General features: G+C 43.1%; 1 protein-coding gene across 1 annotated transcript; it reads right to left on the reverse strand.

The window, feature by feature from the left end:
• Nucleotides 1-1,322: 1,322 nt before the first annotated feature.
• LOC142488124 (uncharacterized) lies at nt 1,323-2,811 on the reverse strand. The gene is made up of 2 exons (XM_075588495.1): nt 2,738-2,811; nt 1,323-2,374 (listed from the first exon to the last, which is right to left on the reverse strand). Exons 1-2 carry the CDS (start codon nt 2,784-2,786, stop codon nt 1,323-1,325), a joined length of 1,101 nt encoding a protein of 366 aa, XP_075444610.1. The 5' UTR covers nt 2,787-2,811.
• Nucleotides 2,812-18,326: the final 15,515 nt, after the last annotated feature.

Raw genomic sequence — 18,326 nt, forward strand, 5'->3', positions numbered from 1 at the left:
TGCTGAATGGCTAACAAACTCCTGTTTTTCCTTGTCAAGGTCAACAAAACTAACTACTTTGACTCCTTATTTCAAACGCCAATTGGATTTGTTTGTCTAATTGGGTTAACAGTTGTGGTTCGTGATATGGGACTGTGGGAGAAACATTTCTCCTTCTTTTATCTCGTTTGTGAAAAACATCCCTAGACTTTGAATGCGTTCACATAGTGTTTTTTTGAAAACTAACAAAGACCAGTGTGTGAAAATATTTCTTAGCCAGGCATATCAGTAAAAACACACCTGCAAAAAGAAATGTTTTTTCCCCGCTTACATTTCTGTGTGTATGTGAAAGTCTGGTTAACTCCCTGTCTGCATGAGTTTAAATACGTGTGTATATATATATATATATATATATATAAATATATCTCTTATAAAAATATATATATATTTATATATTATATTTTATTTTTTTTTATATTGCAGGAGTACACACAACATTGATGGCATTAAGTATACCTTGTATGAAACCTATTTAAATGGTGAGAAACATGATTGAATTAAGTAATAAACATTTGTTTAAGCACAATACTGTTAGAGTCTCATACTTAGGATATTTCTCAAACATTAGGCCTGTATTATTAAAATAGTGTTTTCACAAGGAAGCATGAAGTGTATTAGTTTGTGTATACCAGTTTATATAGTACTATATATATATATATATATATATATATATATATATATATATATATATATATATATATATATATATACATATATACATATATATATACACATATACATATATATATACACACTCACACACTCACACTCACACTCACTCAGTGTGTGTGTGTGTGTGTGTGTATATATATTATTATACATTCTGAGATGTTATAGAAACGAACACACAACTGATTAAAGGACAAAATTACAATGGCCAAGCAAGGCAAAGGTAAGTAATAATTTACACATAATCCTGCTGTACACGTACAAGAAAGATGTTTGCACTTACTTAGGTGTTTTAATAATTGCATGTGACTAATATGCATATGCAATTCTTACATCAATTAACACACCCAAATGCAATGTTTTGCTGCAAAGTCAATGGCAGCTTCTCTAAACTTAGCAACTGGCTCCTGGTGGACCATTACTGAACAGACGATTACAACATAAATATTTATAACACAATTAATTATGAGTGTTAACATTTCCAAAACTTCACGTGTACAAGAACATAGTTGAAAGTTTGGAAACAACACAGTCTTCAGCATACATACAATAGTAATTAGATAATCTGAAGTCAACAAAACAAGGCCAAAGACATATTTTCTGAATTATAACATTTATTTTTTTTGTTCCTTTTGCGAGCGAGTAACAGGCCTGCTTGTTGTCTCTTGAATTTTCCTTTTTCTTTTGCCACCAACTTTAGGCACAACAGAGCCACTTTGAGTGGCCTCTGGCACTTCACGGGCAGGGCTTGTGGCCAGTGACTGTTCACCTACGGGGCTTGTGGCCAGTGACTCACCTACAGGGCTTGTGGCCAGTGACTCACCTACAGGGCTTTTGGGCAGTGATTCACCTACAGGGCTTTTGGGCAGCGATTCACCTACAGGGCTTTTGGGCAGCGATTCACCTACAGGGCTTTTGGGCAGCGACTCACCTACAGGGCTTTTGGGCAGCGATTCACCTACAGGGCTTTTGGGCAGCGACTCACCTACAGGGCTTTTGGGTAGTGACTGTTCACGGACAGGGCTTGTGCCCAGTGACACATGTGAGCAAGTTGGTAGACACTGCACAAGTGATGGTTGGTCTGTTTCATGTGTGTCTTGTTTTGTTTTTGTCGCCTCCTTTGTAGGTGTCTGCTGCTGAATTTGTACAGATGGCAGCGGTAGGATGTCATCAGGAACCTGCACAGCAATGTCTGCTACTTGACCGGTAACATTTGGGCCTGGTGAATGAATATCAGATGAATGTGGTGAAAACTGACCTGCATGAACAGATCCTGGCTGGGAGGTGTTGAATTGTGGTACATTAGTCATTCTCCAGTAATTAGCTTGTGTTTGCTGAACAACTAATGCTTCGAATGAGGTGTTGATTTTTTGCAACTGTTTAGGCACTTCAATGAAGACTCTGTGGAGATGTGCCAATTGTGATACTGTTTCTTCCTGCAGTCCAATCATCCTTTCCAGCACTGTCATCATGTCTGAATGGCGACGATTTTCTGCGTCCACTATTTTTCCCTCTGAAGCTACAATTGCATCGTATGTGGAAGTTGATGGACGATTTGGCGGTACAACAGTTTCTATTGGCACCTCTTCATGGTCACATGATTGTATTTCAGTCTCTTCTGTGGCGTCATCCTCATCATACTCATCATCCTCATCACCATGATGTTCTAAAAAGAAATGTACACATTATTAAATGGCATGTTAATGTATGCTGTGTTACTATGTAATTGTACTGTGTCCTAAGTAACACCTAACATGTTAGCATACGTTTTATAACCTCATTAAAAACTACCTTGACTTACGAATAATGTTTGGACTCAGTATGAAATATGAATGAATGAAAAGTTGCTCTAAACTCAGAAGTCCTACATGATAATTAACATCACTAACACAATACATGTTGCCTTACACTTAATTTTCACTGACACTAAGTAATCCTATTTAAAGAAGATGTGCAAAACAAATAATGCACATGACAACATAACATATAGAAGAGCACATATTATATGGCCATCAAATGATACACTCACCTTCTAGTAGTGTTGAGCTGGCTGACCCAGGTGAAGACACTTGTTCCATCTCAGGTGACACATGTCCTCCAGGGGCAACTATATATAACAATAACATAAGTTTTACATTTACATGTGTAAATATTGAACAAACACTTATTGTATGTTCTGTATTTATGATTAACTAACAACATCAGTTCCTTAACCGAAAATGTGTGTGAAAGTGAACATAAATAGTTGTAATAACACTGTACATGCCTGTGTACTTAGAATTTTTGAGTTCCCTAACATACAACATACTATGTTTCTGCAGTAATGCGTGAGGATAAATAGATTAAATGAGTACATAAAAATCATATGTTGTGTAGTGATATCAGTATCATAATGTACATAACTATCATGAGATGACCATTCACAATGGTTATCATGAAGGTGGTCATATTGCAAAAAGTGTTGTTTTTGGTAGAGGATATGTGTGGTACATTAATCGAAGATGTGGCACACCTGAATGTGGCTGTGACTCAACAAGACAACACATGCAGTGTGTGATAATGTGTCTTTCATAGTAGTTCAACTATAGATATGAGTGAACTAATGTGTGACGTACGCTTTGATAAGTAATGAGTTGTTGGGGCATTTAGTAGCTAGAGTTAAGCTTTCAAATGAGTGTGATTAACTTCAGTTGTGCTATTCAGGTTGTAAGAAAGGTATTCCCTTCCCCAAAAAGCCTAATCAGCCACACCTTTCAATGACTTGAAACAGGTGCAAATGGTGTGAACTAAGTTGACCGTGAAATGAGGCTGTAATTAGTGTGTGTGCTGAACCCCACCCCCTCTGTTGAAGTGTATGCTGTGATGAGATATTAATTGCAGCTGCTTTAACACAATGGTAGATGAGCTAAGTAGTCATCTGCAGTGTTTAAGTTATGAAAACAATGACATAACATATGATACGTGTGCCTCATTATGCTGTCTGTATATGACATAAAGCAAAAATTGACCTTTTCATAAGCAACTATAGATGTGTTAGTGCCAGTGATGTTTGTAGGCCGTTACATGCAATTTCTTTGATGCATGCTTAAAATAGGCAGTAATGTCATGTTTGTCGGAGTAAAATCAATAAAATACACAATAATATGATACATATTTCTGTTCTGTACCTGTAGCTACTAATAATTTCTCATGAACATGTGTTACACATGTGTACTACCCTGTTGTTCCCCATCTTCGCCCACCATCAATTGCTTCCACTGCAGCTATGCATTTTGGGAATTCACATGTAAATGAGCACGCAATGGCACGTGCTATATTAGTTACTGCTTTTAGTAGGACTACTACATATATGTCTATTTTGAGATATATATATACAGAATCAGACATATACATATATAGATGCAGGTATGCTTATATTGTGAAGACAGTATAAAAAGCAGTGTAAATATGCAAAATAACTGTAAGCAACGACACGCCTAGTACAGTAATATTTATCACCTGCTGGAAATTGTGACGGATAAATTCCAATGTCACGGTCACCAGCCAAGCCTTCCACGACGACGGTAAGTAATTTTGGCCGAAGCAGCTCCTCCAATGGAGTCAATATGAGACGTTGTGGTGTGGGCCCACCTCCAGTGCCAGTAGCATGCACGCGTTGGTCTTGTATTTTCTTTTTCAATTTGGACCTAATATCATCAAATCTTTTCCGACAATGATACTTGTCCCTGACACTATTCCCACAGGCATTGACACCAATGACTATTGTGTCCCACATTTCTTTTTTGCTTGCTGCACTTGTCCGCCCTTGAAAAACATATAAAAGATATGAGGTAAATTAATAATAATATAAGCACCAGTTTCCTACACTGCTAGCTGTTCCAAGAGATAGCAAACATGCTGTTTTATGTGTAATATGTGCAGCACATGAGCATTCACTACTAAACCTATACATGTAAGCAAGGTTGCATTCATATTGTATGCAGTTCTGGCAAATTGACCGCCTGTGTTTATTTGTCCTTGTAAGGCATGATAAAAAGCTGTGTTTCCACACTAATGAACATAGAAAGATATTGTGTACCCATATTTGCATATGAACAAAACTCAGATGACCTAGGATCACATGTATTTGAATAATAAATGTAAAGTTACACTTACCTACTAAATGTCCATAGAGACTGTCATAGTGCTCCAGAATGCCAGTGACAAGAGCCCTATTTTCCTGGTCATTGAAGCGAGGATTACGTGGCTTCTCCACACGTTTTTTCCGAGCAGGTTTAGGGTCAGAGCTTGGCTGGTGCTGACTGGACTCTCCTTCTTCCAATGGAAGAGCCTCCAAAAGCTGGCCACCAGCAAGCACGCCACCACCAGACACCCCATCAGCAACTGCGCCACCAGCAGCACTCCCAGCACCAGCACTCCCACTCCTAGCACCAGCACTCACACTCCTAGCACCAGCACTCACACTCCTAGCACCAGCACTCACACTCCTAGCACCAGCACTCCCAGCACCAGCACTCCCACTCACAGCAACAGCACTCCCACTCCCAGCACCAGCACTCCCACTCACAGCAACAGCACTCCCACTCCCAACAACAGCACTCCCACTCCCAACAACAGCACTCCCACTCCCAGCAACACCACTCGCAGCACCAGCACTCCCACTCCCAACAACAGCACTCCCACTCCCAGCAACACCACTCGGTGCACCAGCAACATCACTCCCCTGAACAGAACGTTCACTCCGACGCGTACTCCCACGAGTAGCACTCCCACTCCCACCAGCATCACTCTTCCCACGCTTTGCGGGCATACTTCCAGCACTCACAAAAAACAGACAAGAAATGTACAGGCAATCACACGACCCACTTCCACATATAAAACAAGACAAAGATGTAAACAAAACAACAAAGGACAAAGCTCACCCAATACACAACAAGTCTCTCAGTCAATATGCAAATCTTCAATCGTCCAGCTCTGTGCGTCTCTCTCTCTCTCTCACTCCCAACAACACAGAGAATGATTAGCAGTACACGTTGCCTTTAAATATGGCGCGCAATCAAAAACATGCTTGTTTCGCCTGATTCAGCAAGATTTGTGATTGTGCAACCTAACAGCACCCCGCCACGCACGCCGATACACCTGTGTGTGATCGGCTCATCATCGTGAGAGTGGGCGGATTTGTTTTCTGGTTGATTTTGAATGTATTCGGCACTTACTGCATACGGAGAGGGAAAAACGCCAATAACATGACTAATCGATAAGCTTGCCGATTTCACATAATCGTCGCTTACTGCATGAGGCCCTATATCTATATTCTCCTCCTCTGACTCATCAGCAAAAATTTTGTCAATATGACTACTCCGTAGTGCACGATTAGAAAACAGTGACATTCTAAATTAATAATGGTTGGCTGCTAGTGTAGAAAAAATGGAAACAAATATAGTGAGAAAAAGAAACTAAACTACAACCGAGCGCTCAACCTATTGTGAATTAAGTGTATAGTGAATTGGTATATACAACAAGTGAAACAAACAATATATTGTGACAATAATGTGATAAACGTATTATGAATAAATACTATACAATATATAATAATAAATTGATATAGACCCCACACCATCAGATTAAGGAAGAGTATGGAGATGGGCTGCCCAGGACTAAGTGATCAAGATACATATATCAAACTAGATCACAACCCATCAGTAGTTTTCAAAGAAACAATAAAAGACTACATACAAAAAGGTCTTAATGATGGAGTCATCTCAAAGGGAGAATCTGAATTCTTGGACATCACACAGCCAAGAGTTCCGGTTTTCTATTTTATTCCAAAGATACATAAGGATCTTTGGAATCCGCCAGGCCGCCCAATAATATCGGGCATAAAATCCATGTCGTCCAACCTTTCCCAATTTATAGACTCAGTACTCCAAAAATATGTCATGGACATGCCCTCTTATCTACGCGACACCACTCATGTTCTGAACATCTTAAAAGATATACAGTGGGCCAATCACTATACATGGGTCACGTGTGACGTGACCTCACTGTATACTGTCATTGACCATGAGTTAGGTGTCGCGGCGATCAGAAGAGTTTTGGATCGTGATAACAGCTTGGAGATAAATTTCAAAAATTTTATAATAGATGGAATAAAATTCATTCTAACGCACAATTTCTTCCACCATGACGATAGCTTCTACCTCCAGATATGCGGCACCGCAATGGGCACCAGGTTCGCCCCCAGTTATGCTAACATATTTATGGGTATGTGGGAGGAGGATAATATCCTATCCCACAACCCATATGGGGAGGACCTGGTGCTATGGAAACGCTACATTGATGACGTGCTGTGTATCTGGGGGGGAAGTGATGAGGGTTTACTAAAATTCCAAGAGTACCTTAATCAAAATAAACTAAATTTAAAATTTACCTTTAATAATAGTCCCCAAACCATAGATTTCTTAGATCTAACCCTATATATAGAAGAAGGATCCATCGAGACAAAAACCTTCTACAAACGTAGATGCCAACACCTATCTGTTGGCATCAAGTCATCATAATCCAAGATGGATAAATAATATACCTAAGGGCCAATTTCTAAGAACAAAACGGAATTGTTCCAGAACTGAGATATTTGATATACAGGCAGAAGAACTAAAGAACAAATTTATGGATAGGGAATACAATCATACTAAGGTAACAAGGGCATTGGAATCTGTAAAAAACATCCCAAGAGAGGATCTAATAGTAATGAATTCAAATAAAAAGAAATCCAACGTAGGGGAGTTTATTCCATTCATCACCAAGTATAATGCCATGGCCCCGAAAATTACCCAAATAATTAAAAAACATTGGGGCATTTTACAGGGAGACCAAACACTAAACACTATTCTACCAACAATTCCCCAAATAGTGTTTAAAAGGGCAGATAATCTTAAACTACAACTTTCCCCAAGCTGTCCATTTGATGTGGTAAAGAAATCCAACACAACATGGCTTAGGGAACTCAATGGGTTCTTCACATGTGGGAAATGCATTGGCTGCAAATACAGCACCAAATGTAGGGAATTCAAATCCAATGCAACAGGTGCTGTATTTCCAATCAAGTCCTTCATAAATTGTAAGAGCTCCTTTACGGTCTACCTGTTAGAATGCCCCTGTGGGCTACAATATGTAGGGCGAACAGGTAGACCACTAAAGAGACGCTTTGCAGAACATATCTACAATATTAGAAGAGGTTTTGAGACACATAGTGTCTCAAATCACTTCAAAATAAAACACAATCAAAACCCAGAGGGATTGGTCTGCAAGGGTATAGATTGCCCCAAACAAAATTGGAGAGGGGGAGATAAAATCAATCTAATATCGCGGCGTGAAAGCTATTGGATATACACCCTTAAAACATTAACCCCAAAAGGTCTAAACATAGAGTTTGACCTGGCATCTTTTTTGAGAGATAGTTAATTTATATCAAATTGACAGTCGATCAAAATCAAATATATATATTAAAATCTGTCAGCCAGCATCAATAAATTCCTATGAGTCCTCTGTTCAATCTGTACCATAGACACTATATGGATACTAGAATGTTCCATTTTTTATACAAAAGCCCATTTTAAGTATACAATCAAACATCACTGTATTAATGGTCTCAAACATGAATGTCTATACATATTTATTTTTATGCATCAGAATTATTAATTGTATTATCTGTTGTGTTTTTGATACCATATGTAGTACTGTGTGTGAATTGTATTTTATTATGTTGTATCACAGTCTTATTTTAGCAAGTTTGTGATACAGTTACCATGTATGACAGGAGTTTGTAATGATAACATCACTACTCCAGTCAATCAGCCCAATACCCCCTTAGAAATAAAAATTATATAAAGGTGAGTGTAGGGCCATTTAGTTGTGCTGAAACAGCACCTTATGACATCAATTAGCCCAAAGCACCCCTCTGGGAATAATTATCCCATTAGGGCGAGTCTAGGGCCAATTAGCTGTGCATAAATAGCACAAGCAACATCCAAGCTCCATTACCCCTGAGGAAGTGACGTCAGAGGTCACGAAACGCGCGTAGGGTGGAGCATAGCTGCACGCATTGCTACGTGCCAATACCAGCTGAGGAGGTTGCTGTTGGAAGTGACGACATCTGAGGTGGACCTGGCGCTCTGACTTGCGGCCGCGAGGAGGAGATACACGCAGGATCCAGCCTCCACACACACCACGGTCCAGCCCCTCATGCTTGCGGACGGCACATTGTAAATCGTGCAGACAGACCATATAGCATGTGAGTGCATTATATGTTGGTCTTTTTATTTGTTTTATTAAACTGTACTGTACCACACTATTGGGCCTTTTTATCTTTTGTGTATCACTGGGCGGATCGGCACCTGTGGAGCGGGAGCAACACCAGTGGGGAACCTGGTGACAGATACCAACAGCCGGTTTAAAGATACCTTTCAAGGCCTACGTTTACCCATCTAGATGTAAGTATCTAGCAGCTGTGTGAATGAGGCTTCAATTTACACGAGATACTGCGCAATGGTTTCCTGTCTTCTTTGATTACAGATCAAGAAACATCTAAAGAAAACCAGGAAGTCAATTTGTGGACAATTTCTTAACAGTTCTCTAACAACAGGACTGTTTATCAGGTGTATGCACCCTATAACAGATATATTTAAATATTATGAAACAAACATTTTGATCTTAGGAAAATATGAGCAGTAATTAAAATGTGTAAATATCTTCACATTTTTTAAAAGAAAGTTGAACTCTTAGAGTATGCATATGTAAAATATCACCATCTTCTCCCAGTATAAAAGGTCTACATTAACAGCTTTAATAAGTTTAAATGTTGGTGAAGTTTGAAGGTAAAACTACTTTTTTTTATTGATTGACAACTGTCACGGGAGACCAGTGCTTTTAACACAAAAATTGCCCGGATCCTTTGATTGAACAAAACGTGAGATAAAATAAATTGTAATTTATTCACACAAGAAATACACACAGCTTGATTTACAAAATAACACGAAATAACAGTTAAGGGAATGAGGTAAAACGAAATAGATGGTTTCCAAAACGAAAGTCCACAAAATACAGTCTCTAGGTATCAATTCCCAGGAGTGGGGTTGATACCCAAACACAAGACGCGAAACCGTCTTTGGCTAGGGGCGCCGCTTGCAGCCCCCGTATCTTCGCAGAAGGAAATATCTTCAATCTGCCCTTGCAGAATTTGTTTACAAGTCCTTAGTTCTAACAAACTTTCATTGCGGGGTACCATCCTTGGTTACGATGGAATTGTCTCTGTTGCACACACTATACCTTCAGATAGATCACAGAAGAACACCCACCCGTTAGCCTGTACGGGCTTATAAAACCCTCCCACGCCTATCTGGGTAATACACAGCCAATCTTGGTGTGGAAAGCAAATTCCCACCCTATGGCAAGCTTGCCAAAAGTTGCTGCAGCCGGGCAAAGACCTTCACGGTATGTGAAAATGTGCATATAAGGGGGGACTCCATTTTGATTGCTGGATAACCATTTTTCTATAACTATTCTGTACTAACATTTAAGTCTCAGGAACTAACCACATGCTATACGCCATACGTAATTGTGCTGTCCAGGCAGTCTGAGAAAGTGACCTGACCTATCACCTACTTATCACTAGCTGAACTGTATTTGTTCAGACTTATTTTTTGCCCTGTAGAAACAGGAACTTCTTCCCAGCCATATTGAGCATGAGTTACACAAGAATGCATTACTCAACATACAGTACTGTCCTAAAGACTGACATTTTCTTTAACTGTCTCCAAGTTCGGTATTAAGGCCCCTTCCCAGACTATAAACTGTCTATGCTGTCTAACTGTTATTTTGCTGAGATAGACAGACTGTAAATTAAAAGGGGAAGTATGTTCTCATATGTGTGTTTTTTCTATGCTCAAGTTTGCTATATAAACTGGCTGTATACCCTTCAATAAACAGGAGAACAGTTTTTTGACAAAGCTTCACTGTCTGACTCAATTACTGCTCTCCTCCGAGCTCGTCCACCATTTTGTTTTCCCAGATCATCAGCGCTATAAGAGTGGGGTAAATCCTCCGGAGGTTGGAAGTCATCCTGAGTCAGCAGACGGTGTATTTTCACGCTAAGACGTTGGAGAATACAAGGGCACATTTTCAGTATGCCAAGGGTCATGCGCTAGCCTCACACTTAATCCGCTTAGCATACCTGACCAAACCTCCTTGTATGGCGGCAGAATGTCTACCCTCCTCCAGGATGCCCGGACATCTGCTAGACAAACTGTTTATATACATTTCCTGACATTTAGCTCTTTCACCAGATCGGAACCTTTTGAAGCCCCAGACTTTTGTAGACACCCTGGAGTCATCTCCACTGGGAGCCTCAGAAGTCTGGACTTACATTATGCATGACTCACCCCTGGAATTGCTAATCATAAATGACAATAGTGAATGCTTAATGTATCTGCTGTCCTGCCAGGCTGAAATGTAAATGTCCCGGTTCCTTTAATTTTAAGATACTAAAATCAAAGCCACTCTCAGTTATAGCTTTAGATGTTAAAGTGTAATAATGTTAAAGTGTAATAACCTGATTATCTGTTTACCACCTAGCAAGCAAATACATTAAAAGTTCCGCGCTCGAGCTGTCAAGGATCTTCTCCAATTTCTAAATCCTTTTGCAGCTGGGTGTGCAGGAGCCCAAGCGTTTACCCCCTAGCACTCTGCATACCAAAAATCAGAAAGCTAGGACATTCCTATCAAAAGTTAGTTAGCTAATATGTGTGGGCTGTGATGTGGTTTGTGGTTCAACTTTTCCCCGGTCTGTGGTTTGGTGTCGGGATGCAATGTTGCAATGCCCAGTCCCAATCGATAACTGCAGACGCAATTTCCCAATTGACCTTAATTGGATGATGAGACCACATTATACATTGTTGCAATCCGGCATCTTTTCATGACCGCAGACCACTTAACCAATTTAGCTTGCAGTTAAGGCTTCCCTTGCTTGTCTGTGGTTACACAGTGATACAGTGTTTTAATGCCGGGCCCCACCACAAATCCACAGGCACACATCCAATTAACTCTTTAAACAGTGATAGAAGCCGCTTATTCCTAACTGCAGACAGCCAATGTAGCTCATTTTAGCGCTTGTAGTGTCGAATCCCTAGCCGGATGCACACAGACTATTCTAATGCATGTACAGGCTCTCAACTCGCAGTGGGCTGCAGAGCTGACACTTCACATTTATAATATGACTGAGGCGGGACCTGCTACATGGCTTATACAGTCGGTACATGGTATTAATCTCACACACTTATCCCAGGCACAGGCATTTTGAATACATTTTGCAGTATTATTACCCTGGTTGGGTTTCAGAGCTAACACTCTACAATTCCCAATCTGGTTCAGGGGCACGTAGCCGGGCCAAATACCTTTATTAATGGCCTGGGTACCCCTTCACCGTCATAACCACAATAAAAAAAAAAAACGAAAAATAAACATCCATTTGATTTCACCCAGAAGTGACGATGGACAAAACTATTTTGCCTCAGATCGACCAGTTCCTTTGGTTTGCGGATTTCCATGGATCAGTCTCAAAATGGTCAATTCGCCTTTTTTGATTTTCAGTGGCAATCTGCACGTTCATTAATACAAATCAGGTACACCCCAGGCTCCCACGGAAGAGGTTCAGGCCTCCTGCGAGCCACAGGTAACGCACCACACACACCGTAGCTGCCATATCTCCCATAGGGTGTGGGAAAGTGTGCTTCATTTGGAGGCACTGCTGAGATCCTCAGACCTGGGGTGCTCGACTCAGCAGAATAAGTGCCAGGACCAAACATGACTACCTTGTTCATGCCCTCCCAGCAAGAGGTCCACATCTGGGCGTTAGAATACCGCGTGCCTTCGTGACACATGATCGCAGTAGGGAGATTCCACCCTCTTATGTCCATCATTGACATCCGCAACTTCGAGAAATTCCCTAGGTCTGGCCAATGCAAGGATCCTAGGCCGCCAGTATGACACTGGTTTCCGTGGGAGTGCCGAAGTACTGGCCACGGAACACGAGATATGCCTAGATGAAGCTCCGCAGGCCTTAAATCCATCCAAGGCCCTGCTTGTGGGTTACCCCCTAATATACCTTGAGCTTATTACTCTGATGGCCGCGTCCACCCGATTCTCGTTGGAAAGGACCCCTATTCAGGTGAAGCTTCCAACCTCTCTTCCATCCCTGGGGAATGGAGAACGCCAGCCCCAAACTGGAGGTCATCCAGAACGACCGATGTGACCCCTCCCAGGGTTACATTCACCAACCAAGCTACGCGAGAGGCCCTCAGTTGGGCCGGAAGTCCCCCCAGTCACCTACCCCATGTTGGCCGGTGAGAAGTACCACCAAGGCCCCTAGCCCACGGGCCGAAATTGAGATTTGCTTATCAAGTGGCGGCTCCGTACTGGGGGTGACCCTGCCGCAACTGGTAGAAGCCCTGACACAGTCCTCTCAGTCATACCAGTACCACAAAATAATGGTTTTCTCAGGAACTTGGCCTACACCCTTAGGGGAAACCGAGTTTGAAGAGAGAGGCGCTGTAAAGCGACAACGGATCATAGAGTGCCTGCAGCCTCCAGCTGCCCATATGGTACAGTTCTACAACAATAGACACCCCAACTCTGATGCACAAGCACTAATACATACGCTAAGCAAGACCTATGGTGTCCCAAACTATGCCATCTCTCTGCTGGCTCGATTCTATGGCCTCAGGCAAACTGAGGGAGAAGAAGTGTCGAAGTTCCATCATCGGATCCAGTTGGTCCTATGGACTCTGGTGAAGAAATAGAATATCCCGCCGTCCCAGGCTGACGGTCTGCGAATCCAGCAACTTCTGCGGGGTACATTGCCTACGTACCTTGTTTCCATATTGTTAGTTGCACCCTCTCGACTGACCAGTCTCTAAGCTTTGAAGACTTGATGAATAGAGTACAAGCCCAAGAGAGTACCCTATGGCTGCATTTGCCCAAACCACCTAGTTAATCTGCAAAACGGGAAAGGCCTGCTACTTCCGCCAAGGGATATCACAAGGATGAGCTCTAAGGGACATCGACCGCAAAGGCCAAGGAGGCAGAAAGTGATGAGGACCACCCTGCTCCCAAGGTGCCTACCACCATGTACCTGTCACCCAAGAGAGAATCTCCTGCCTCCAGGGCCGGGGCAAATCAGAGAGACATAATCTGTCACAATTGTGGCCAAAAGGGCCACATCTCTAAGAACTGTCCGGAGTCCAGAAACATACGAACATTCCACCTTAATGCCATGATCTGCAAGATCCAGTCTGCAGAAACCTCCTCCCCATTTTCAGAGAGCACACCCATGCCAAGCCCCGACGAAACATCCCCATCGGACACTAACATTCACGTGGGACCTGACGCCATCATACGCATCCTCATGGACGGCATATACGCATCAGCTTTGCTAGACATATGGTCCCAATTGACCATAATATACTGTCCATTCTATGACCAACATCTTAACCACCTGCCCTTGCAGTTGGCGGACACAAAGCTGTGTGGACTCAGCAATGAGGACTACCCCATCAACAGTGTGGTGAAGGTTCGGCTGGAAATTCCACAGCTGAACACCGGCAAGTCTCACACCCTGGATGTGGAGGCTCTGATATGTCTTGAGCCTCGAAAGCACCCAAGCTCCCTGGTCATACTGGGAATCAATGCCGATGTGGTGCGGGCGGTATTCAGAGCATACCTGCAAGAGGCCGGCAAATAACCAGTGTCGGCTCTACAAATCTACCCAATCCTGACGGAAGAGTGTGGTCGAATCTCGGCAGAAGAAGGATACAGTGACTTGTTCAATCACAAAGGGGTTGACCAAGATTCCACCAGGGGGAGTGAAGGTTATGTACACTGCGTGTTGCTATCCGGGCCGAGACAAGGCTGACCATCTCTTCTCTCTGGAAGGTAAACCAGAAGACGATGCCAATCGCGGTTAACGGCTTGTGCCCGAGATCCGAGAATGGAAGTCCGAAATACCCGGGAATGTCAAGGTGTTCATCCAGAACATCTTTCCTTACCCCATGCCTCTCAACCAAGGACAATGGTTGGGCAAGATATACCCATTTACCCCTGTCGGGACGATGGCTGCTCAAGTGAATGCCGCTGCCATGCCAGATCAACCAGCTGATCTGGCATTCGACTTCAGGGAATCAACCCTACCCTCCGAGTGGAGGGATCAGCTAACGGCCAAGTTGGAAGAGCGAAATGGATGTGTGCTGCAGCCGAAACGCCAAACACAGCATCCGGTTATGTGATACCACTCCCTTTCGAGAACGGTCCGTCGCATCGCTCCCTGAGATGTGAAGGACATTAGAGATGTCTTACAAGAGATGGAGATGGCGGGCATTGTAACAGAATTCCGTAGTACCTACGCGTCATCGTACGTGGTGGTGCAGAAGAAGAATCGGTCTTTCCAATTATGTGTCGACTATCGGACCCTGAACAACCATACCGTGCCTGACCAGTACACCATTCTGCAAATTGAATATATTCTCAACACGCTGTCAGGAAGCCAGTGGTTCAGTGTACTGGACATATGATCTGGGTACTACCAGGTACCAATGAGTGCAGACGACCAAGAGAAGACGGCATTTGTATGTCCCCTTGGTTCACCCACATGCCCCAAGGCATTTGTTGTGCCCCCGCCATGTTCCAGCGTTTGATGGAGAAGACCATCGGTGACATGAACCCATGGGAATGCTTAGTCTACCTGGACGATATCATCATCTTCGGCCAGGCTCTGGAGGGACACAGAGAACAGCTACTGAAAGTGCTGGATCGATTAGGCCAATCTCGAGCAGCCCTACATCCTTTATGTGGATGCGAGCTTCAACAGCCTAGGTGCAGTCTTAGACTGAGTCCATGCTCCCTGCTTGCTCGCTGAGGCGCGCTGAGGCTCAGGGAAAGCGGGTGCTTTCCCTAGCCTTGCGGTTGCTTACCGCACGTGCCGTCAGCGGGCCTACAGGGGGCGGGCCGGGGGCGGGCGCATCACTGGCTGGGGGCGGGCCAGTGACGTCACGGAGCTGGTTCACCCTCATTGGGCGAACCGCTCACGTGACCGACCTGTCTCGCCGGCAAGCGGGGGAATTTAAAATTCCCCTAAGACCTGCGCTTCCGCAAGCGCGCGGAAGCGCAGGTGAGCCCCTACTAAAGTCGCTCTAATTGCGGCTGTAGGGGCTCAGTGCTGAGCGGGAGCGCGCCTCAGCGCACTTCCGCCAGCAAGCACGTAACATGGCCGAGGCCTTACACCAGAAGTACCCAGCTAGCCTCCAAATGGTGGCCTATGTCAGCCGCAGTTTAACCCCCAGCGAGCAGAATTATCCCATTCACAAGTTGGAATTCCTCGCTCTCAAGTGGGCAATCGTGGACACACTCCATGACTACCTGTATGGAGTCACCTTCGAAGTGCGTACGGACAACAATCCGTTAACCTACATATTAACATCCGCCAAGTTGGATTCTACCAGCCATCAATGGCTGGCGGCTCTATCAAATTACAAATTGATCCTGAAATATAAACCGGGGCCCCAGAATATAAGAGCTGATGCCCTATCCCAAAGACCAGGACTGAGCACCACTCCAGATGATTATCTCTGGGAGGATATCCCGGGACCTGGGATGCGAGTTATGTGCTCAACAGCAGCTATCGTGGAAGATACTTGGCTTGATAAGTGGCTTTCTCAGAACTAAGGGTCACGGATTCCTTGGGATGCAAATCCAATGCTATTACTGCCGCCTACTGTCACCCAGAGGGAATGAACATCACCCCACATAAGATCATCTCGTGGAAGGATCTGATGCAATACCAAATACGGGATTGTGATGAATATGGATGTGATCAGGCCTAAATAAAGGTGTTATACCTGGCTGGTCATCCTCCCCTCGCATTGGGACTGAAGGGGTTAAACTTATTTACCATGCATTGCTGTGTTTGACCTGTCCCGGCCTTTTTAACTCCCATTTGCAGGCCATTCCCTGCCTGCTGTACTAAAAGAAAATGTATTGCCTGCTATACTCCTGTTGTGACACAAGATGGAGTAGTTAGCAAACTGCAAGCGCTCATTGAAGAAGCATGACTGCGGTTAGCAGGCTGTTTGAAGCATGGATATCCATTCTCTATGGGTTTCACCTGTAACCACAAGTCAATTGGATAAGTGGTTTGCGGTTAGGTTTACCGATAGAATGTATCCGTTCCTCAGTTAACTTTCTAACTTGAAAGACGGCCAGTCAATTGGCGTGGGAATTGTGTCAATTAACGTGAGAATTCGGTGAACTTGGTTCCCCGAAGCCGGCATTTCAATTAGGAAAGCTACCTCGAGAACGGAAGCACCCAGCACCCTGGTTTTTGATGTGCACATGTAATAAAACACAACATAACCTTACATGAAAGAATTACAGTACAAATACACCCAGAACATAATGTTTTATTAAAGTGTGCAAACTGTGTATTTAAACTGTATGGGCAGGAACTGTTTCTATAAGCCCGGGAAAAATTCCCCTGACCTGTAAATAGGGTGGGGGTGAATGAGCTGCGGGTATTTTATTCCTGACACTTCAAAGGGATTCCGCTGATGAAAGGAAAATCCGTTATTTCCTCCCCTGGCTTCAGCACCGAGAGGAACCTTTCCCCTGCCAGGTACACTGAAGCCTTGTGACTGGATACACTATCTGCACCTGTTTGCAGCAGACTTCCCAGGAAGCTTCACGCCCTGCAACTGTTATCTCTGGTCTTCGGTGAACTTTTCAGGCCTGGGAGACGAACAAAATGAAACGTAACGCACGCCAGGTTTCAAATCCTTTGTCTCAATTTATTACTCATAGGGTAATGGTTTTTATACAGAATAAAAAAAGATATTGGTTAGAGGCGTATCATAGGCGTGTCCTGGGCGTATACTAGGTGTGTCTTGGGCGTAGCTTTGATTAGAGGCGTGATTTAGGGGCAGGACATATTAGTGGCGTGACTTTTGAGACGTGTCTTTTTTTCAATACAAGCAATTGTCTAAATACATAGCTTATTCATTGTCTGTTATCAAAAGAGACCTTGAGTCTTAGCAACTTTTATTACATTATTCTTGCTTCTTGCAGAGAACCATTCTATTATACTAAAACACCAGGAAATTGACCTTACAAAAGTATCTAGTGATATCCTGGCCAGGAAGAATGAAATGCAATTTAGCAGAGAAACTGAGTGCATTTATGAATTATATTTCAGCAAAAAGGCTGACTACAGAATCTTAACTAGTTATGACCATACAAAATGGAAGCTTAACATGAGTGCAGACTCTGGCCTGACATACTGGTCCTAACAATCCCTCCTTTTCGTTCTCTAAAAGAACAAATACCCTTACTAGGTACACTTCTCTATGACTATGGCCTTATGGGGACCAATAGTATCATAGACTCTGTTCATGGCCACATATGAATTATTAGTTGCATACATGGCGTGAGATGAAACTGAAGGTTTCCTTGAGACAAATGAAAGCATTGCACACTTAGCACAGTGAAAAATAACAAAAATTGCTGCGATTATACTAATC

Source organism: Ascaphus truei, chromosome 2 (genome assembly GCF_040206685.1).
Source record: "Ascaphus truei isolate aAscTru1 chromosome 2, aAscTru1.hap1, whole genome shotgun sequence".
Lineage (NCBI taxonomy): Eukaryota > Metazoa > Chordata > Amphibia > Anura > Ascaphidae > Ascaphus > Ascaphus truei.